The sequence below is a fragment of the Hippopotamus amphibius genome, chromosome 6 (genome assembly GCF_030028045.1).
Source record: "Hippopotamus amphibius kiboko isolate mHipAmp2 chromosome 6, mHipAmp2.hap2, whole genome shotgun sequence".
Taxonomy (NCBI): Eukaryota; Metazoa; Chordata; class Mammalia; order Artiodactyla; family Hippopotamidae; genus Hippopotamus; species Hippopotamus amphibius.
Window position 1 is genome coordinate 151,194,025 of NC_080191.1, and position 23,490 is coordinate 151,217,514.

At 36.8% G+C, this 23,490-nt stretch overlaps 1 protein-coding gene across 3 annotated transcripts in view; it reads left to right on the forward strand.

The window, feature by feature from the left end:
• NAALADL2 (N-acetylated alpha-linked acidic dipeptidase like 2) overlaps nucleotides 1-23,490 on the forward strand; it is a 1,304,194-nt gene that overhangs the window by 585,436 nt on the left and 695,268 nt on the right. For all 3 annotated transcript variants that reach the window (XM_057737701.1, XM_057737703.1, XM_057737702.1), the window contains exon 5: nucleotides 7,674-8,178. In XM_057737701.1, the coding sequence (XP_057593684.1) occupies nucleotides 7,682-8,178 (497 nt within the window). In that variant the 5' untranslated portion in view covers nucleotides 7,674-7,681. The remainder of the gene's footprint in view (nucleotides 1-7,673; nucleotides 8,179-23,490) is intronic.

Here is a 23,490-nt window from a genome sequence, read left to right on the forward strand (position 1 = left end):
TTCAGATTTAATGGATGTGGAGACCCCTGGTGCTTGTAGTCATATTGGTGACAAACTGGGGATAAATAAAGCCATCAGATCTCTGAATTTGTTAACATGATACCAACTTTGGGAACTTTCGGAGAGTCTGAATGTTGTCATGTTTTAAAAGAGTAGGTTTTGGAATGTGACAGGTCTGGTGTGATATTCCAGCTGCTTCTATTTTAATATCTGAGAACTTGGGGAAATAACTTAATCCCTAAGTCTCAGATACCTCATCTGTAAAATGGGGTAGTAATAGTACTTAACATATAGGATTGTTTAATTAAATGACATTATGTATGTAAAGTGTTAACCTTATAGTAAGTCCTGGCTCCTTTTAAGGGCTCAATAAATCATCTATTAGATTATGATTTCGGATACCATAACATGGGCATGTTGTATATCCAAATCTAGGAGTAAAAGATAAAAAGAAGACTCATGGATTTCTCTGACTCGATAGAGAAAAATAGCTTACCAGCACGGAAATTGGCAGCTACAAGAAGAGATAACTCAGAAAAAATAAAAATAAACACTTCAGTGATTAACAAGTGAGATTAGGGGAAAGCTGATTGAGCCTGAGTAGACCCCACAGACACGCTTTTGCACCCTGACTGCAGTGAAGCTCAACTACAGTAAAACTCAAATTCAGTGGTTTTCCTTAGTCATACTAGTTTGTGGTTTGTGGTCTCATTTATCTCATGTATGTGCATTTCTAATGTAAGCCACGTCAATTACTCTGAAGGGGGAAAGGATGTAAGTTCTGTAGGAGTAAGTAAATGCTTCAAATACTTTACAATAAATGGAAATGATGACCAGGAAGGAGAAAAATAAAAATAATAAAAAAAAAAAGAAGATACTCCAGAATCTAGGACGAATCAGACACCAAAAAGGAAAAGGAAAGGAGTCATGGCAGGAACAGGAACGGGTTACACATTGCTAAATAGAGTTTTGTGAGGTTAGTGGAAATTGAAACTCACATGATAGTTGAACACATAGTACCAAACAGAGTATCTACCTGTTCAAGTAACCCATAGAGTGCACTCTATTATTTCAGTTCATTTAAATTAATTCTTCTCTTTGCCAAGTTCTATATCAAATTATGTCATTCTAACATTGGAAACCTTACTGTAAATACAGGAACTCATGTGGGTCCAACTAACCGTTCAGCTAGAGTGTGTTACACAAATTGCTGTTACACACAGGTACACAAGGAAAGGCCGCCCCACTCAGGGAACTGGCAGGTGGTCATACATATGCAAGCGATATAAAACACATTTACACAAACCTGCTGGATTTCATCAAATAATTTTCTCTCAAATGGTTTTGACCGCATTTTGCAATTTATAGCTCATTAATTTGGCATCCTAGAAGCATAACTTTTACATGTCATTAAGAGATCAGGGTAACTCAGGCCTCAGAGTTAAGTTTTAGTTTTATACTCTCCAGCTTGATGATCTACTCTGCCTAAATTGAGTGTACTATATTACCTGCTCCAAAGTAGGCTTGGCCTAATTTGTTTTTCTAAAAATAAAGCACAGATAATAATTTCCGCTTACTTTATAGATTGTTTATTCAATTAGTGAAGCATGAACAACAAATAATTATTGTCATTTTTTTTGCAGTTAACATACAAAATTGCAATTAAATAAGGAATTCTTACTGCCTTTCCAGACACTGTAGCGATTGCCAGGACCATTTCACAAAACCAGATGGAAAAAAAAAAATCTCATTATACTGAAAAATTAAGTCAGGGAATAGTCTTCTGAGTTACTCTTTTTATAGTTTTATCTTTAGTCCTGCTCTCAAGTTGAGACCATTAAAGCTTTCAACAACAAAAATTTATTCCACAAATATGGGCTTTATTTGTACAAACTAGGTTCATACTGAAAAATTTGTCAAATGTTTTCAGCCTATAAGGAATATCCTTAAACTTAAATTTAAAAATTCCTCTGGGCACTCCTAGTTCACTGGTGCAGCATCTAAAGTAATGCTGCATGAAGGTACATAATGAATGCCTTTTGATGATGCACTGACATTTCTAAGAAATGCCTTTGCCTCAAATCAATCCGCTCCAACCAGCAAATGATTTGACATTCAAAGCTTCAGGAAACACTATATGAATATATTTTTTCCCCATTGTACAATAAAGATTCAATCATAGAGCTGTCATATGAAATTGAGATTCTGCCTTATGTTTTCAAGTTAATCTGCCAGACTCATTTATTTATTTTACTTGTAAAATAACTTTTATAAGTAGAAAAGCCTTTAGATGTGTTCATAATTCTAATAAGATATACAGTCTTTTATACTGTTTAAGTTAAAATACTGTCGGCATCAACATAGTCAATGGTCAAGTCAGCCACCTACGCCAAACATGGTTTTCTACCAAAGACATACATAACCTATGTTCATGATTACCACGAATTCCTGGAACTGTTAAACTGAATTCTTGAGCGTTGTGGAAAAGCTCTGTTGTTTTTGTAAATTGAGAAGAAACTCAACCCTGTAATAATGAGATACAGAATTGGTGGTTGCGAGTCAAAAGTAATAATAACGTTTATGTACATGTTAGCCACGCTTCTCTCGTATCTCTCTGACCCACAGCTAATGACTAACAGACGCTTCCCATTCAAAAGTGCTTGAGTGTACGGCTCCATCTCTCAATTTCTCCAGGTTCTTGTTATTGAAAGTTAAGTCCTCTGGTCATAATTTAATTGAATTAAGTCTGTATTTTAAAGTTGTAAGCCCCAAATACTTCTGTTTTCTTTAACCCTATAGAATTTCTGGAGTGGTGCTTTGTTAGTGGGTGACTTACACTGTGTTATACCTTGTTCTAAACATCTTTAATCATTTATGTCATTGACTCGTAGTAATGCTACAAATACAGTGCTCTTATTATTTCCACTTTACAAATATGGGATTTAAGCATAAAACTTTTAAGTGACTGGCCTAAATTACATAGCAGAGCTAGGATTTGAACCAGGTAGTCTGACTATAGAGTCTGCTACTTTAGAGATTGATAAGGTAAGGGCATTCATGTAATAAATTCCCTCATTATTATTGCTGAGCAAGATAAGTGTCATAATCATACTTGTAATTAGCATTTGTAATATATAACTTATTAAAATAAAACTTTTGTTTAACGTGTTTATCATCTAAAATATTTGCAAGCTGTTGTATTAGGTTTGCAGCAGCCAGAGACTATATTTTATATATTGAAATTTCAGCCTACTTCTGTATTCATCTTTTATTTCTATATAATTTACTTAGTTTCTGCCAGTAAAAATGTGTGAAAGACAGCATTCTGAAGTATCAATTTATTTTAAACTACTCATATGCTTACTAAGAATACAAATTCATTTTTTATTGATCTAAGGTCATCATAGTGTAGAAGAAATACCTTTTAGTTCATCTTATATTTGCTTTCGTTTCCTTACAAAAGAATAAGTGTATATAAAAGATAAATGTTTGAGTATATTGAATTTTAAAAACAATTTAGCCTTCATTGTGAGCCTGGGTTGGAAGGGATCTCACCTGAGCAAATAAGATATGTTGAAAACATGGAGAAGGTATTGTACTTTTTCATAAAATTGCCTTTTGTAAAAAAAAAAAGACCAAGTAGTATGATATAGAATGTAAGAATGCTACAGATATTTCTATTTTAAGAAATATAACAAGTTTCTATGACTTGATCTACACCTAAGTATATCTCTTTTAGGGAAACATTTATGTGGTAGATTCTAAAATCTACTACATGTATTTTTTAATTACTTATATAGGGTAGCTGTAAGTAATATGACAATATAAATTAAATGAATCATGTATGTCAATTATAGAAAATATAGAGTTTGGCATAATTATGCAGTCATACCTAAGACATGCTGATTTTGCTGAAGATTTCTTTTTTCAATATAAAATTTTCATTGTACTTGGGAATTTGAAAGTTCTGGTTAAAAAAAAAATGTGATATTTCCTTTACTTGACCTCATGGGGAACAGGTTTTTAAAGAAAGCTACATTCTTGGCGAGACAAATGAAATAGTTCGTGTTTACTTAAAATTGAATATGTTATTAGTTTTACTTAGTAGTTTATTACTCAGTTTAATTTTTGAGGAGTTGATTTTAAATAGATTAAGTGAAACAAAACTCTCAGGGCAGAGATTGATATTTTTGTAAAAAGCTGTATTGTTTTCATTAAGGCAAGATAATTTTAAAGAAATGAATTCCTAATGGATTTATAATACAAATTTATCAAATAAGTATTAAATGCTTCATTGTAGATATTATTACATACTTTCTTGGAAATTTTCCTAAAATATTTTGGGTTCTGTTACATAAAGTGGCTCGATCTACTCAGATACTGCTGTTCTGGAAGATAGAGTGTAGTGTAAATTTATAAATGTGTAATGAGTCCAAAAGTGGTAGTAAGGGTGTCAGGCAGATATCCATCATGGTGAGGAGTTAATATCTGTATCTGCATTACATTCTAATTGATGGTTCTGTCTGATGTTTGAAAAGCGTTAAATTGCTGATGTACAGGTGATGGAATACCTATTGTCAGTCTAGAAATGAAAACTCTGCCTCATCACTGCAGTTGGTTTGTAAGTGATTTGTAGAGAAATGACTTTGAATGTTTGTATTAGAGGTCAGAATTAGAGATCTCACATTTCTGTAGTAACTCCTGTGTGCCAAGTCTTCCTTAAGCATAAACCACACTCTACAATTCAATTAAAAAAAAAACAAACCTTTAGAGAGAGACTGATTCATTAAAATGGGAGGAAAAAAAATCTAGAAAACTATATTGAGATAGTGTCTAAGTAAATCAATAATGCATAAACTGAACAGATAAAGAAATATCATAATATCATGTCAAGATAGGAATTTATTGATAGTTAAGCCAAACCCCCCCCCCAAAAAAAAAATGGACTGCTGTCAAGAAATTGCAGTAGTTTGTAATGTACATTAAAAAATTGATTGTGGGGTATTTAACCCCACAACTTATTAGTTTACCACTAACTTATTAATCTCATATTTTTATAAAACCACAAATCACCTCCTGTGTCCCCAAACATCACTTTTCTCAGACTAAAGAATGACTCAAACTCGGACCCCAGCTTCCTCTTCTGTAATATGGGAGAGGTTAGAATCATGGATTTTAAGGATACTTTATTTCTTTTGCCTGCAGGTTTTTCCTGTTCTCGAGCATTATCTTCTACTTTCTTTGTTTTTTAACCAAGTGTAATTTAAAGTCTTCTATCAGTTAATCAACCATCTCCTAACCTGTCTGAATAATTATCAGGGACTCCACATATCACTCCTTTTCTCTGCTTGTCTTGATGTGACCAAAGATAGAATTCAAATAATGCACTTTTTGGAATCATCATGGAAACCAGGCCAAGCAGAAGAAAGGGAGAGGGAAGGAGGCAGTACAGAAAAGAGAGAGGGGGAGAAAGGGTCTGCAGAATCACTCCTGAGGCTGTTCCAGTACATCGCACCAGCAAAGCATGACCACAGTTGGTCTGTCATGTGGTACTTTTAAAAAACATGTTAGTCTCTACATATAGACTAATTGTAAAAGAAAAACAAAAAGGAAACAAAAAAGAACACAACTGTAATATGTGTCAGTGTGAGTGTATGTGTGTGTATTAGTATTATGCAACCTCCCGCCCCTTCTCCACAATATCCTGCAGAATTATATAGTTTCTTCTGCAGTATTTAACTCATTTTATTTCTTCCAGCACTCCTGGACAGTCCTCCCTCCTCCAATACCACAAATGTCCCTTCAAACCCATATAGTCTATGTGACACTCAGTGGATGTCTCCATCCTAGTGACAGCACTATGAGGTTTATGTTATCCCCGTGTCCATTTCACAAATGAAGACCCTGAGTTGCAGAGAAGTTAAAACTTTTGCCCACAGTCACCCTTTCCTAGTTTTTTTTCTCCAACTCTGGCTTGCGTGCTCCATCCTCTGTCATAGCACACCAGTCTGGGTTTTTCAGATGGTCCAAGTACCATGCACCATGCACTCATAGTCCTCTGTGTGTTGACGCATTTTCCTCTGCCTGGCTGCTCTCCTCTCACACCCCTGGTCTGCCCTAGTTTAACTCCTCCTCTCTCTCCAGAAGTACCTCAGAGATAGTTTGGGCGGGGAACCATTTCCCATATTCTCTGCTAGAATCTGTCACCACTGAATCTCCCTTGTGCTTTGCATATTCTATGACTTACTTGTTTGTTCAAATTGTCTGTTCTCTGATTGAATCGTTTCCTACCTCAGGAATTAGGGACCCTTTCATCTTTGTGTTCATCACCTATCCCAGTACCTGACTTATATTAGATACTCATTTTTATTTGTTCTGGACAAGAATAAATCCTAGATGATATGGAAGCAGATAAGAAATCTAGTCAGAATTACAATTTTTATTTTGTAAAGTTTAATATTTAATTGTACTTGAACTCTCTTGGTCAGGACATTTTAGTTTATAAATTAAAATGCCAGCCAGAATTGGAATTGTATATACCCGTAGTTCTGTACATAATGCCATTCCCTTTCATGAAGCCTTTGTTTGTATCTTTTTCATTAGAGTTCACTAGTTAACAACTGGCCCTAAGGCACTTAGCAAATCAGTTGTCAGCTGAGCTTTGTTTTTCACCCACCACAGTGGGGCACATAGAAAAATCATAAAACATAGTGAGGGACCTAAGAAGCCAGCTGGGATGACAAATCTAATACACAGAAAATTTAAGTATAAATACTCTTGATCTGCAACCATAATACACCAGTGTGTTACTGAATACAGACTGAAGACCACTTGTAGTTAATTAGCCCAGTTATCCTAATACCACTCTGCAGGATGCAGCAAACTGTCATCCAAAACTGTGCAGGGGAGAACAGCCTCCATCTGCCACTCTGTAGCAAGGTTATGAAACTAAACTCTCCTGTCCTGGCAAAAGGCTTCCCTCTTTGGTTGGATGCCATCCCAGACTTTTATTTAAAGTTCAGCGAGCCAGGCCAATTCATGTCACTAATTCCATAGAACACGTTGGCTTTCTATGGTAGCCGTAAAGTTTTCCAAACATTTTGATAACTCATGACTAGGCAATACATCGTATTTTGCTTCTTGGATTTCTATAGATGTGCTACTCGATGTTGCTGTTCTCATTCTTACCCTGAATTTGTGTTTTTAAAATTAGCTCTGGTGTTGTAACTGATCCCAATGTCTTTTCTCCCCCCTAACTTAACAAATCACGGCTTTATTGCTTCTGTCCTCAGTTTTTCTTAAAAGTGATTTTGAAAATGTGTAAGCCTTCATTGTAATACATTATCTTCCATGCAGTTGTGCATTTGTGACTTTAATTCTCCTGAGCTTCAAAGGAATAGTGTGTGTGTGTGTGTGTGTATTTTGTTTTCTCATAGCCTTTGCATCAAGTGCCTTCTACTTTTATTTATTGTCTTTTTTTTCCTATACCAAACATCAACAGCAAAACTTAAGATTAAATAATTAACATATGATTTTCTATAGGGATGATGTATTTCCCCTGATTATACCACTAAAATTTTTGAACAGCTAATATAGATTACTCTTTTGTTTTCACCTTGGAGGTTTTCTTTGTTGGTTTATTTTCAGAAAATAAACTTCTCTTATTTTCACAGGTAAAAAGATGGCCTATCAGAAGGTCAATGCAGATCAAAGAGCTCCAGGACATTCACAGTACTTAGACAATGATGACCTGCAAGCCACTGCCCTTGATTTAGAGTGGGACATGGAAAAGGAACTGGAGGAGCCTGGCTTTGACCAGTTCCAGCTAGATAGTGCTGAGAATCAGAACCTGGAGAATTCAGAGACTGCAGACCTCAATCTTGATCCCATTCAACCAGCAACTTCACCCAAAGGAAGGTTTCAGAGGCTTCAAGAAGAATCTGACTATGTGACCCATTATACAAGATCTGCACCAAAGACCAACCCCTGCAACTTTGGCCGCCTTTTAAAAATATTTTGCACAGCAATCATTTTATTTATTTTTGGAATTTTGATAGGCTATTATGCACATAAAAATTGCCCTTCAAATGCTACGATATCTTCAGGAACACCTGATCTTCAGTTATACCAAGAGATTCTCAAGACAATCCAAGCAGAAGATATCAGGAAGTCCTTCAGGTAGGTGTGTAAGAAATGGCTGTTGGTGGGATGCATCGCCTGGGAAAGATGTCTTACAGGGAATATCATACTAGTTTTGCAAGCTGAGAAACATAACTTACCAGCAACCCCTTCACAGAGGGGGGTGCATATGTTCAGATTTATGATACTGTAGTACAAATTTATGATGTTGCTTTAATAATTGATATTAAGAACCATAACTACTGTGGAGACTGAAAGAACCCAGTCAGTATATTTTCTATATTTTCTACCTCTTGGGAAAGCCCAGGTAGGCCAAATTGGGATGCAAAGATTTCTGGATGTACATGAAATAAAAACTAGGGCATTAGACATATGATTGAAAATTTTAATGACATCAGAATAAAATAAACCTGCTTTATGGACCAAAATAACTGTTAGAAGCTAAGACAAGCACTGGTAGTGTTTGGTCCCCTGCATCACTGAGCTTCCCAATGAGTACTTTTGTTGAAACACGTTGCGTTGCATATATCAGGCAATTCTAAAAGGTCATCTCTCTCTTTAAAGTAAGTTTGCATATGACCTCTCTAGTCAGAATGTGTTGTTAATAAGTTAAATGCTAAGAAAATATTCTTTATCAGACCTTAATTCTGAGTTACTGGGAAAAACACCACTCATGTCCGATAGCTAGTGGGTAACAAATTTTGTTGCTTGTTATATCATTAGCATATATGTTGAACTGTAAAGGCTTCCCTAGTTGACATATTTAGAGACGTGAGAAACTGGAAGAGGAAAATTAGATATTAGCCTCCACGTGTGTCTTCCATACTTGACAATAAAGAACAATGCTAGGTGAATCATATTTGTTATTTGTAGGTAGATGAGAGAGAGGGATACTAGATCATAAGGATATTCCTTCTGGGTTACACTGACTTCTTACCATCACGATGTTGGCACATGTGCATTTCTAGGGATCTTCTAGGGAGCATGCCCACTGAAGATGCATCATTTAATCTATGTGCTGAAATATCACATGCATTGATGTTGGTGAATTATAATTCCCTTTCTGAATATCACATCTGAATGACTCATGGGAATTTTTCTACACCTTTCTATGTCTGCTAGTTACTGTTGCAAAGCATCTCTGGATGTGTCATATACAGATACTAACAATTTCCATGGTATTTCTCAATGTAAAATTATTTACAGTGAATTGAGTGAAAGGTATACCATTGTCTTATAATGAGTGGTTGCATCAGTCAGGATCCAACCATAGCAGAAAACTCCCTGAATATTTAAAGCAGAGGGCATTTAAAGTAGGGAAATAATTCCATCAGTGATGAAAAACTAGAAGCCAATCAGGGGACACTGATACAGCCAAGAGATGAACAACAAAATGGAGCTGTTACTAAATCTAGGCTGGAGGGACAAAGGGAGTTGGGGTAACTTAATGGCAGCTGGAACTTTCTGCATACACCAATGCAGGGGTTGGGCTGGTGGTGGGGATGTAACCTCAGCCAGAGGCACCACTGAAGACAGAGTAAGAAGTACCATGGCTTCTCCCTTCCTCCTGCCCTCCTACTAGTTTTCCTGTTGGTTGGCTGAACCCAGCAGGAAGGCTGCTGACTCAGAGCCTGGGAAAAGTCATCCCAAAGAGTTCAGACCCCTTGCGCAGGGGCAAGGCAAAGGGTCTGTCAAAAAATAGATCTAACCTGCACAGCAATGTTATTTTAAATAAAAAGAGAGAGAGAGAGGGAGGGAGACAGAAAAGAAGAAAGAAAATAGGAGAATTCCATAAAACTGTCTATTATAACTTCATTGTGAACATTCATTTCATTACAAAAGTGTCTTCTAGAAAAGGATCCATGGATTTAACTCATTTTTCCTGAGCAACAGCTTAGTTTTTAACGATAGCGCAATGAATTTCATAACATAGCCTGCTTCCCTCTTTACTTTGGCTTTTAGTATGTTCAGAGTCAAGTTTGTATTGAAATCATAAAGAACTTACAGGCATGCATTTTGTGTACTTACTAGCTTACATATTTTCTCTCCTTATATTCCTTTGGCTTTCTTTGCCTTATTTTTTTTCCCCCAGCATTGTAGACATCTTTAAAAACTGACAAGTCCTTTTTGTGAATAGGCAGCTGTTCTAAAATGTTGAAAATCTATAATTAAATAACATATTCATTATTTCCCTCAGAATAGGAGTTGCATTACAGTAAGGCCTATATTTTCTTAAACTTGAAAATCTATGTATTTAAAAAATATAACCACTGGCAGTTTTATTTCTAAGCAATATTCAGTGGTTGGACACAAATTCACAGTTACGTTGTCAGATAGCCACAGTTTTTTCCTTACTGAGATAATAGGTCTTTTTCATCAAAAATAACATTTTGGTACAAATATGTTTACAATAACGTTTTCCAAATAACAACTCTTCATTCAAAGACAACTGTTCCCCAGTAGCCATGCTAACTACATGCCTTATTGTGGTTTCCTGTGTTTACTAAGTCCTCTTGGCATTGGCTCGGAACATCATGGGTTCCTACTGGTACTTTTCATCAATTTATGATCAGTTTTGGGCTCTCACTGATCTACTATTCTGTTCATCAGTTGCTGTATCTCTTTTCTCTTGGTTCTCCAGTCCTGCCCATACTCTATGTCAGTTCTTGCCAAACATCCTAACAGTTATGTAATATAAAAGATACTCCTTTTATAATAGATTAGATTGCAGACTTTTTGCGGGAATGGACCAACGTGCTTTGCCCATTATTGGACTATTGTCCCGCAGACATTGAATAAGTATTTTTCTAAGGGAAAAAATGAATGCATGAGTAACTGAGAAACAGATCTGTGTTTAACTGATCAATTATATTATGTATTCTGAAAATCATTTTACTTACCATTTAGATTTTTCATATTATGATTATATTCAAAGCATCATAAATATAATTCTTATTTATAATTCTAAAATACTATATTATATAACTATAATTACTCAGAGGCTAGGCTATGTTCTGATTGTAGATAAGCGACAACTTACATCAAAGCCAGATACTGTAAAGATGTTAAAGTGTCACTATTGATGTCTCATTTCCGGCCGAGGCTTAAAGACAATTGCTACTACAGTTCTAATTAGGACCTGTATATAGAAGTTTGGAGGAAAAAAAAAAGATAGTATAAAACCTTGAGATGATGACCCTATTTTAGCCTAGGAGAGGTTAGAGAAGCTGAGAACTAGGAAAGGGGGGAAAAAAAGAGGATTTTTGGAGAAAGCTGCTAATGGTGTTGTAAGCCCCAATCTTTTCTCAAGGAGGAGGCCTCAAGTTCAGTGGAAAAGGGGTTTGATAGAACTACTTGGAAGAACTGGATATCTGCCTCACACAGAGTATCTGCCTTTCTAACTGAGAACTCTACATGACAAGTCATGGACTGGCTAGTTGTGAATAAAGTGCAAAAGAAGAGGTGGTGGGTTTGGGTGGCCTGTGTCAAAGTTTGCTTCTGTGGACTCTATCCAAGCGGGGGCGGGGGGGGGGGGGCAAGAGCAAGAGAAAGCACTATGGTCTAAATGTGTTGTTCCCCCCAAAAATTAGTTTGTCAAAATCCCAATGCCCAATGTGATGGTATTAGGAGGTGGGGCCTTGGGGAGGGAGGTTGTCAGGTCATGAAGGTGGAGCCCTCATGAATGGGCTCAGATTTTATTCAAGAGACCCTGCTGAACTCCCTAGTCCTTCCATCATGTGAGGACACAGGGAGAAGGTATCCTTTGTGAACCAGGGAGAGGGCCCTTATCAGCCACCGCAATGAATCTGTCTGTGCCCTGATCTTAGAATTGCCACACTTGAGAATTATGACATGATATTGATAAGCCAACCAGGCCGTGGTTATAGCAGCCCAAATGGACTGACAGAGAGAAAGAGAGATGGAGGTTGTGGGAGAGGAGGTATTTATATCTTTGCCAAGCAAGCTGCCCGCATGGCCAGAAAGAACTTAGCAGAGATAGAGCTAGAGGTATGGTCAGATGCCTGGAAGGAGGTGGAGGAGAGTGTATTACTCATGTCAAAGGAAGGTGAGACGTCCCCAGTTGTGGGATGGGTGGCTGGGTCACCAAAGAACTGCTGAAGCTGGACAAGTGGAACATGTAGCTGACTACTCCTGCTAGATTCAGAGTACTATACCAGTTCTTGAGAACTCTTGTCAAGTGAGAGAACATTTTGCTCCCACTTTAGCTGTTTTCACTTGCTCCGTTGCAACCCTGGAGGTGTCAGAAGCTCTGAGAGAACAGGTATAAAAACACAAAGCAGAGAAGAAACTGACTTATCTCCTTTCCTTGGCTGTAAGCTTCTCAGTCTACAGATGGTTAAAAAGTGAAGAAAAGTTCAAAGTTCTGACGATTAAATGACACTGAATCTTTTAATTACTCACTGGAGGAACTCGAGTGACTTAACAGTGATTAGAATTACTAAGTTTTTAATCCAGAAACAGTGAAACAAACAAACAATAAAAACTAGCCCCAATTAATATAAATGGGAGAAAAAAAGTGTTTAATGATTACATTCCCTGAGTCATACTTGCTCAATGTAGAGATTACACATGTGCTATTTTTATGTACAGTTTTAGAAAAAAAAGTTTGAATACTGTGTTGATTCAGAAAATCATTGATAGGCGTATTGACTGCATATTCCAGTTTAAGGACGTAGTTACCCCATAATAAAGCCTACATAAACCAACTACTTGATATCATGTTGAACAAATAAAAGAAAAGCATCACCATTAGCACAGGAATATGAAGACCGTGTTTGTGTGTGTATTAATCAGTCTTCTAATAAGACTCTTCTGGTCACTTCTGCATATACATGTTGCTATTTGAAAAATGCATTTGCTCTTTTACAGTGGTGGTTGATTTCTTTCACGTATCTTCTGTGTAAACAGACAGGGTATATTCAGACGTATATCAGATAGATTCAGTTGTGTGAGATTTAAAATAGGCCATTAAAAGTTGCTTTAATGTATGCTTTTGGTGCCTTGGAACAGTAACTGTTTACATAATGCAAATTTATTGTAAGCATCAAAATAGGCCAGGCTCACACAATAATCTATGAATAGGAATTCATTTGATTGAGCCTTATTGATAAAGAATTTGGATCCACTCAACTCCAGGGACCCCAGTAGCCACAGTCCTTTAATTTTCACAAAAGAGTTGAACCACCAAAGTGACTTACCTCCCTTTCCATCTGTGCTACTTTTTGTTTACCTTATTCTTCTCTCAGTACCCACTGCTATGTTCTCCAACACATTATTCCTCCATCCCTATTCCCCAGAATGAAATATGACCATTTTCCCTCTGGGGGTCAGAAATGTTTGTGACTTTGTCAGGTGTTTATTCCTAGTCTAATCAGCTTTGGCCAGTTGGGATGCTGATCATCTTGTATGAAATGCTTACCTGGCACTGTTAAGAGAGCTCTTTAACTTAGAAGACTCTTAAATGTGACTGCTACGTGTTTTATTTCTACTAGATAATAAAGTCACAGAGCCTTTATCATATATATTGTTGAATGAATGACCTATATGTCTGGGCGTATGTATATGCATGCTAGCATCATAAGCACATTGCTGAACAGCGTAAAGCATGCTGAAAACCTCAAAATTTAGTTACCGAATATAATAATTGAAGTGAATAAACCAATGAGGTTAAGTATTTTTTTGAATGCAGGAATGTTACCTTTTGATAACTGTAGATGCTGTGAAATGCTGGGAAGGAAAGGAGAAAATGTGTTGGTATTCTAATGATGGCTAATATGTTTGTTTTTTTTTATGGAAGGGGCATTATTATTTTTCCTTCTTATAAGAAGTAAAAAGTATACAGAATGTTAGAAAAAAATTAAACAACACCCATAGCCCTATCACCTTTTTCCCCATAATTTTATTGTTTCTTTCTGTCTTTTCCTATCAAGCAGCAAAATTGTATTGTACCACGCATATTTTTTTGATATCTGGTTTTGAATTTTTTCCACTTACAGTATATTGAAAACCATTTTTCAAGCCAATAAATACAGAATTAAATCATTACATTAAGATGCTGCTGGTATTCCCTTATGTAGAGGACATGGATTTATTGAGCCTGTTCTTTATAGATGTACATTTAGGTTGTCTGTCCAAACATTTTCATGCATAAGTCTTTGTGTGCTTATTTAGTTATTCCCTTCTGATAAGTTCCTGGAAGCAGATCACAGATTCAGGGAGTTTAAATTTGTTTAGTTGTTTGCTTTGTGTTACCAAATTGCCTTGTAGGACTGCCAGCCTTCTAGGTCCTCATTATTTTTTGGTTTGATAGGCCAGAAATAGTGTTAACAAACTTTTGTCTTAATCGACCATTCGTATTTTGTTTTGCATGTATGAACTACTTTTATAATTTAAAAATTTGTATTTACTGTATGTTGTACTAGTAAAATAGTCCATTATTTTATGTACGGTGTCCCATCTTTCTGGATTTTATTTAGTTGACACATTTTATTTGTTAAGTTAACCAATGAAATGAACAATAAAATAACATCTGTAGATTTTTAAAATATCTGCATTATTTGGACAGGGAAAATATTTTTCATCATTCTCTGGCTTGGTGCAAGTAATTAACCATGAGTTAAGTTATATGGTGAAATGATCTTTACAAATATTATGTGAAACACCATATTTTCTTAGCTGGTGATTAACTCTTCAGAAGTTTAGAAAATGTTATAAATTATCTTCAGTGATTTTTCTCTCCTCTGATCCCACAGGGCTATATATTTTGCTGTTATACTTTAAAAGTGCAAGGCTTAATGATGGTGATGCCATCAGCACCTGTTCTCTGGTCTCTAGCTGTACTTTCCAGCCATCTTTCTGCTCCTCCTCTGTCTTGAATTATATTGGCTCCTGTCTTTTCTACTGTTTGTGTTTTTTGTTCCTCTCCAATTTCAGTATTAGAGCGAATGAGAGCAGGAAGGTTGGGAGACGTATTTGAATTGGAGAAAAACATGTAAATGTACTTAAAAAGTGCACATTATTCAATTTATGCAAGTGACAGCAGCATGAATTTAACAGTAATAGAGTGATGGTTCCTAAAGGAAGTAATTAGCTATTCTATCATTGATCTCTCCAGATAACAAATGCACATTGTCTGAAATTTAATCACAAAAGGAATACAAAGGATAAGATTTATTTAATTATCCACAGTATTTTATTGCTCTCGACTTGAGATAAAGCAGCTGCTTCACTCAGTTTCTCAGTGTTATGTAGAGTGACATTAATTCTCTTAACTGCCCTGCTCAACTCAGATGAAAGCTTATGCCTTTTGCAATTCTTTTCGACATTTGGCCGGAGCAGAGCAAGAGAAGCACCCACCATTAGGATGCATGAGCATTATTGACAGAGGGTCTTTGACTGCAATGGCCACCTTCTCAATCCTAGGCATCCTTTGAGGGAGGCTCGGGTGACTCAGTGAAAGCCTGAGTCCTAACCACTGGAATTCCAGGGAATTCCCATGATTCCCTTTTTTGGTCTCCCACCAGTTGAGTTCGCTTTCTTTCCTTGCAACTCTCAGCACTTCATTTTCTCTCTTTTTGTTGACATAAATCACCTTCTACCTTGCAGTGGAGAAAGAACTGAGCCTGGCCCAGTCCTTGAGTCGTAGTATATGGACACTCAGTAAATCTTTATTGTATGAGACAATGCACCCAAAATATAGACCCTCTTGACAAAGCCTCCATTTCTATGTGGATTATCTTTTTTTTTTTTAAAGAGAAGAACATATACTTCTGGCTGTTCATGTATATTACTGTCAGGCCTTTGACTCTTTAAGAAATGTTATATACATTCTCATAGCATGTGCTAAAAAGTTGATTTTGAAGGTAGAGGATTTTCTTTTCTTTAATGCAGACATGTGCTGTGTGTCTGCTGTATTCCCAGCACTCTGCCAGTCACTCGACAGTTTCTAATGATATTCTGTTCAATCTAGAGAGCATTCCCTTTCTATAAAGAAGAAATGAAAGTAAAAATTGCACCGAAAGGTACTTCTATGATCACAGGTTTGATGCAGGTGCAAAGTAGATTCTCTCTCAGAATCTTTCCGTGCCCTGCCAGTATCAGGAAATGGTTGTCTCAGTCTAGGGCAAGCTCAGCCTGAAGACTTGCTTTCTTCCTTCTCATTGGTCAAGTAGAATCAATGGGTTTTCCCCTCACTGTCTCTCTTTCCCCTCCCCCACCCCAGCCCTCATCTCTTGCCCTCTCCCTGCTCCCTACACACGCAATTATTTTATCCTCGAGGTTACATACTACAATTAGGTTACTTTCCTGGTAAGCAAATTATCTTTTTCACCAAATCTATCTCTGATGTGAAACACCAGGAGTAACTTAAACTGTTAGGGATCAAAATGCAGGAACTCTTAGTTTTTCAAATTGGAGATTTTCTTAATGGGAGGAATATATTTTACATAATGAAAGGGCTCTTGCAGTGACGGTCAGTGAAATATTTTCATCAGCTATATCAAGGTCATCTGCGCTTACTGGCTGCCTATCCTGAAAATTGCTCAACCTTGAGGCTCATCACATTTTTCTTATATCTTTCCTGCATTTACTATAATAGGCTTTTTCATCCATTCACTTCTTGATCGTATTCATTCCAAAAAAGGAACAAGATCAGGCAGATGTAGTACAAGGGAAAAATAAACCTTTTCCTTTGAGGATCAAGTGTGTCAGTTTCCTGTGGATTTGCTTGACTTCCCGACACTCTTGCGATAGAAAAGTTGGTAATGATCACATTCAGTAGAGTGAAGTATAGTTAAACATGGAAAGGTTGGGAACTGATTACCTACTTCTCTCTTTCATGTTCCTTTTTAACGTCAATGAAATCAAGATTCAAATAGCAGACATGGCCCTTCGAGATTTGCAATCTAAAAATCTCTATGCTTTAGAAATTAAGCAAAATATTTGACAATTGCAACTAAAAACATTAATCCCATAATGTCATCAGAATAGTTTACAGGAGAAACTTAAATTAAGATATATGTGAAAAGAGATACTTTGATTTTGTAAACACTGCCTAAGTAAAGTATTTTATTACAGTCACCTAAAGAAATTTAAATGGATATTTCTAGCTGATGGGAGAGAAAGTAAATTTGGTTGGTAATTCAGATATTTAAAAAAGGATGATGAAAGCTTCCTCTCCACTGCCCCCATCTTGGGAAACTATAACAAAATGGATAGGTGATTTTATTTCCCAAATGTTAGATGCTTATATAACTATAGTGTGATGGTTATTTTTATATATCAACTTGGCTAGGCCACAGTGCACAGATGTTTGGTCAAACGTTATTGTAGATATTTCTGTGAAGGTATTTTAAAAAAATGAGATTAACATTTAAATCAGTAGAGTTTGAATAAAGCAGATTATCTTTAATAATGTGGATGAGTTTCATCCAATCAGTAGAAGGCCTTAATCGAAAAAGAGTGACCTCTCAGGAAGAAGAGGGAATTCTACCAGCAGACTGAAAGCCTTTGGACTTTAACTGCAACTGTTCCCTGAGTCTCCAGACTACTGGTCTACCCCACAGATTTTGGACTTGCTAAGCTTCCACAATTGTATAAGCTGACTCCTTAAAATAGGTATCTCCCTCTCTCTATAGATATATATCCTGTTCTTTCTCTGGAGCACCCTAACTAATAATACATGCAGATTTAGGGAACTTAAATAAACCAATACAATTTGGCTGGGTTTTTTTTTTCTCTTTTCTCTAGAATAATTTAGTCAGTCTTTAGGTTTAGACTGAATGATATGGACAAATCGATATTGAAATTTTTTTAAAAAGCCAGTGCTCATCATTATCCTTACTTCATTAATTTCAAATCTTATTTTTAATGTAATAATAAATTTATAGGATAGAATTTGAAATTACATTCTAAGTGTCTACCAAGTATTTCAAATATTTTAAAAAATGCTTAATTTTCTCAACTTATTCAGTTTGGTGGCATCAAAATGTAGTCAGCTTTCCAAGCAAAAATGCACTTTCCAAATTTTACAAAGAGTCATTCTTCTCTGGAAAAATGGCATTGAAGTTCCCTTCCCTTTCATTATAAGTGGAGCAAATATATTAAATTTTATATGCCTGATTTGGGAAATCAGTTTCTGTCTTCAATAACTGATTCTGTGTTATAGCTGGGTCCTTTACAAATGAAGTACACTTCTATTGCTTAAAAATTGCTTTCCTGTGCAACATGATGTAGTAATGAATTAAATCCAAATGAGCCTTATATTCACAATGTCATAATATGTAACTCGTCCCCTGTGGAACTTTTTTATTATCTCATACAAGGCAAGCTAATGTCTTCCTCTCATGACTCACTTCTCAGAAGGGTATGCAGCTTTCAGCATTAGAAATAAAGAAAACTATAATTTGAGATCAAATTACCTTTTTATACACTCTTTAAATCACAGAGAGCACCTTATCATGTCCCCAAATATGCAAATCAAATTCTGATAGAACAAGAAACAAAAGAAATCGTTTCAGTTCTGTGGAGTACATTTCTGTGAGAGAAAAATGAAACTGAACATTTTTCTTTGAACAGAAATGTGTGCAGGTGGTTTTTACCTCCCATAAAAATAAAATAAGTGTGGGCGTTTTCTATTTCTTCACTTGGTTTCATCATATTAACTCTATTCTGTAGGGAACAACTTGTAAGATCAGCTTGTACCAATATTGTACTTCAAGCTGCTACATGGATTTAAAGGTTCTAATTTATTAGCCGGATAATTTTTGTAATTTGACGAAACATATCAGATATTATCTTATTATAGCTGCCTTCGATGTGTCTGAGTGGCATATTGGAATTTAACTGGGTATTTCAGAATATGTCTTGCTATTCATATGGGTAAAGAGCAAAAGGAGAAAAATGTTTATTTTAGCCCAGAGGGTGCAGCCAAGATAAATTGTATCAGGTTTGCAGAGGCTTTTACTTCTTGTGGTTTCCTGTGGGTTTTGCTCTTGGCCAGACCCTTGCAGAGTTTTTCTCCTGCATCTTGCTCTTGTGAGCCATAGCTGGATCTGAAGCAGTTGCTGCTGGCATACCACGTGATAGAGATCTAAGCCTTCCTTCCGCCATTCTTATTTAAAGTAGAGAACCTAAATCCCCATAGGATCTCTCTCCCAATTCAAATTTTTAAATTATGTTTCAATCAAAGACTTTAAATAATACGCAAAAGTAAGCACATTATTTATATAGAAAAGTGCTAGGGAGTTAGGCAGTCAAAGCTATCCACTGTTACAGGGAAAGGAGACACCTCAACTTTCTAATTTAAGGGTTTGTATTCGTAATCAAATTTATATTCCATTAAAAAAAATAACACTTAATGACCTGCCATCAAAGACTTATTCAAGGGGCCTTTTTAACATCAGCTCATTTCTTTACGCATGTGTTTATTTAATGACTGTTTCTGGTGGGCCTGCTGTTTGCCGGGCTAGTGACAAAACAATGAACAAGACATACAAGATACCTGCATTTATGGTGTTGATGTTTCCTCCGATCAGAGGGAATCAATGGGAACATAGTTGTTCTGTAAACTAAGCATAATGAAACAAAATGATCCATTGTGGTCAGTAGAAAGGAAGGGAGGGAGGGAGAGATTGACTCATTTGCAGAGGTCTCTAGGGGTTGATTTCGGATGAAGTGGTCAATTCAGTTTCAAAGGGACACTCCCTGGGTTCCGGAGTGGGGACGGGTGCCTCTGGCCCTCTAGCCCAGGCTGCCTGTGGCGCTGCGGATTTCTGAGCCGCTGTCTGGCAGAGCCTGTCCCTCCTCCCCGCTCAGCGGACTTTCATGCAGCTCTTTCTCTGATAATTTGCTTTTTGCCACTATCTTTGCAACTAAATGACAACAAAAATACAAAACTAACCCACTTGTGAAGAGTGAGTTCAGTAGGAAGCAAGCAGATGGGAGGAGATGGTGACCTCTGACCACCCTTGAAAGTCTATTTATTTGCAATATCCAATTTGGAATTTAACTCTTCCAAATAAGAAACACCGTGTTCCATTGCTGTCTCTCTTTAAAATTACTGAAGATAGGATAACTTAAAGTGCTGTTTTTCTTCCCCAAATAGCCTCATTTCTACAGATTACCTCATCACTGCCAGTTGTTTTTGTTAATTTTTTTCATAAATTACACATCACATAATAAGTAAAATCTTTCTTACAACTCAGTCTTATTCTGAAATAACCATTCTAAGGATGATTTGTTAACCCTGGATTCTTTAGTTCTTAGTCTTGTTTAATCAGTTGCCATCTTTTGAAAGAGTTGAAGTTTGCTAATTATATGTAATTGTGATCTGACACCCAGTGGTGCATGTTAGCTTTCTAAGGCTGCAGGCAGTATCAGTGAGAGAGTTGTTTCACAGACAAGAAAATTTAAAAATACTCAAGTGAGTTTTCTTAACATCTACATGTACTGCAACTGAGTCCTTCAGATGCATAGGGACAGGGTATTGGAAGGTGTTCTCCTCTAGTCTTTTTGGTGGAAAATGTTACCATTTTGACAGGATATGTCCAGAAGGAATTGGGACTAGAGGATTTGAGAAGTCCCAAGGTACGGGTTCTCAGAACTGAGAAAGCAGCAGCTTTGTGGTAATCACAAAGGTAGAAGAGATAGTGATTGCTGCTAGCAATTTTCAATCCATAAATAAAAATCTTTTCCTGGGGCAAACTGAATGATAGACACTACTGGTATTAAGCATTGCTACAATAGTCTGTAAGCAGGAAAAAGGAATTTGGGCATTGAAGGAAATGTCACTCGGGAAAATAATTTGCTGATTGGTTGGGAAAAAAAGCTGTGAAAATGACACAGGATGACTAAAAAAAAAGGGGGGGGGGGGACTAGATAGCAATTTGAAGTGAGAGAAACAAGATGACAGTCACCAGCAAAACAAATTAAGTTTTCTTTCTGCCAGGTGATTTAAGAAATGGTTTCCAGATTAGAAACCTAGTTAGAAAATAACACAGGAAGGAAAGGCTACCATGAGAAAATAGTCTAGAAAGTTCTTAGAAGGGAAAAAAAGAGGCTACAGTAGAAGCTAATGGGAAAAAGAGACAACAGTAGGGCCATGGAGAAATGGCAACTCAGCTCTTCAGATCCCAGAGACTCCCCTCCCATATTCTCTGTGGGCTGTGTATAAGCCCTGGGAAAAAGGTGAAGATTTATCCAGTGAAAATTTATCCAGTCTGAGTCTTAGAAGTGAAGTAAGTATCCGAAGAAGAACCTAGAGAAAGTTGCAAAACTTAGCAGGAAACCAAACATGCTTCTAGGTCTTGCTTGACCTTGGAACGTTGCCCAGGACTTTCCAGAATCTATATCTCAACTCCACACTCAATGTTGATAGAGGTCATGCAGTATTTTCCTGCAGATGAAACTAATATAACTATGTCATAGGATTATTTACATCCAGTGTTTCTGAAATCCTTCAGAGTGATGGGAAATAAGACTATGCACCTAGAGCTACTGTTGAAATTAAATACCAACTCAGATGCTACAGTATCAGCCTGTGATCCTTTGTAGGCAGGTACTACTAGTCTATTTGGGAAAATAATAAAGACTTGGGTTTCCATCTGTTCCTGAGTTGGTTTACCTTGAAGCCATTGCTCATAACTCAGTTGTTGTCCACAGATGATTTTAGCACAGGTCACTTCTTGGAACATGTTGGCTCATGATTCAGTGCACTGACTTCCTCAGTCAGACAGTTGGGAAAAGGTAAGTTAGGGTCATTTCACACATATCACTGTTCCGTGCAGTGCCAGTACTAATTTCTATAATGTCCATATCACTGAAGACTTGATGTCAGGAGAATTTATATCACAGCAATACAAATAACTTAGAAATGGACTTGGAATCAGTCTGTGTGGGATCAAATCCCAGCTCTACTATATCCAGCTATACGATCGTGAGGAATTTCTTAAACTTGTGATAACACAGCTTTCCTCATTTATAATTGTCCCACTTTCATATAAATGGATAGAAAAATAAAAAGTACTTAGGCCTTAGCATGTAAAAAACAATATTATCTATTTATCTTTGTTGTTTTTGTTAGTAAGAGGTCTTCAGCCATTCTCCAGTGGTACTTTCTCATTAATCACCATCTTCGTAGGCTGGCTTCTTGGAATGTGGCCCAGCCCATGTCTCATCTCTACCTCTCTCCTCTTCTCTTAACTTGATGTTCATGTAATTTTTTTTCTAGTTCTAAGTCATGCCCACTAGCATCTCACCTTTCATATTCGAAGCATTTTCCCAAACAGTCATCTAAGAATTTCAGAGTCAGCCAAGATAATACTTCTACCAAGTGCTTGATCATATTTGTAAATAAAACTTTTATTCCACCTTACAAATAAGTTATCTTAGTTCTCAACACATACTGAGGAAAAATCCCACCTCCCTACTGAAAACCACAGTCCTCTATGATGACAGCAGTAGGCAGGTAGGAAGCAGCAGTCCATTCTTCCTAAATCATACTGTAAAGGCTGGAGAACTAAGGATAATTTCATGAAGACTTTTGAAGTAAAGTTGATGGTTAGAAGTTGGTTCTGATGTAACGATAAGTCATAAAAGGGTTTTGAGTAGAATACAAGACCAGAGGTGCCTTTTCAGAAGATTGTTTTCTGAAGCCTGAGTTCGAGACAGGGAGAGGCTGGAAACAGGAAGGGCAGTGCAGAGATGGTTTCAGGTGTCACTTTCACAGTAGACACTTAATGTTCATCAGATGCGTGATCAGTGAGCTGTGTATTGGTGGAGCATCAGTGAAGAGGTGTACAGGTGCTAAAATACTAAAGTGAGAAGCATAATATACAAATTTGATTTTATGTCTACTGCCCAATTTTGATACAAACTAAAATTCTCAAGCTTTGAGACTAAAGCATCTATATCAGGTCTTCTTGCCAAGAATCTGTGAAAGGTCTGAGATTTTACTGAGCTACTAAGCTAACCCATCAGTCTGTCATTGTTACATAGATACTTGCAGAAGACATGAGACTCCTGGGTGAAAGATGAAAGATTGTTTATTACAGCACAGCAAGCAGCCTAAGCATCATGCATGCGTGAGTTTTTTGAGACCAACTTCCCACAGGGAGATGAAAAGAGGGCTAGTTGACACCTAAACATGCAGTGGTTGCGTTACAGAAGAGGAACCTTCGATTTAGGGATCCCAGGTCTTTTATACTGGACAGTAAGCATGCCTGCTAGGGAGACACTATATTTATCTTTTCAAAGCTGTAAACAAACCTGCCTTTTTCTCTGTGGGAAACACTCTCTCTGTCTTCCAAGGCTGTCTGCTGTTTACATGCCCTT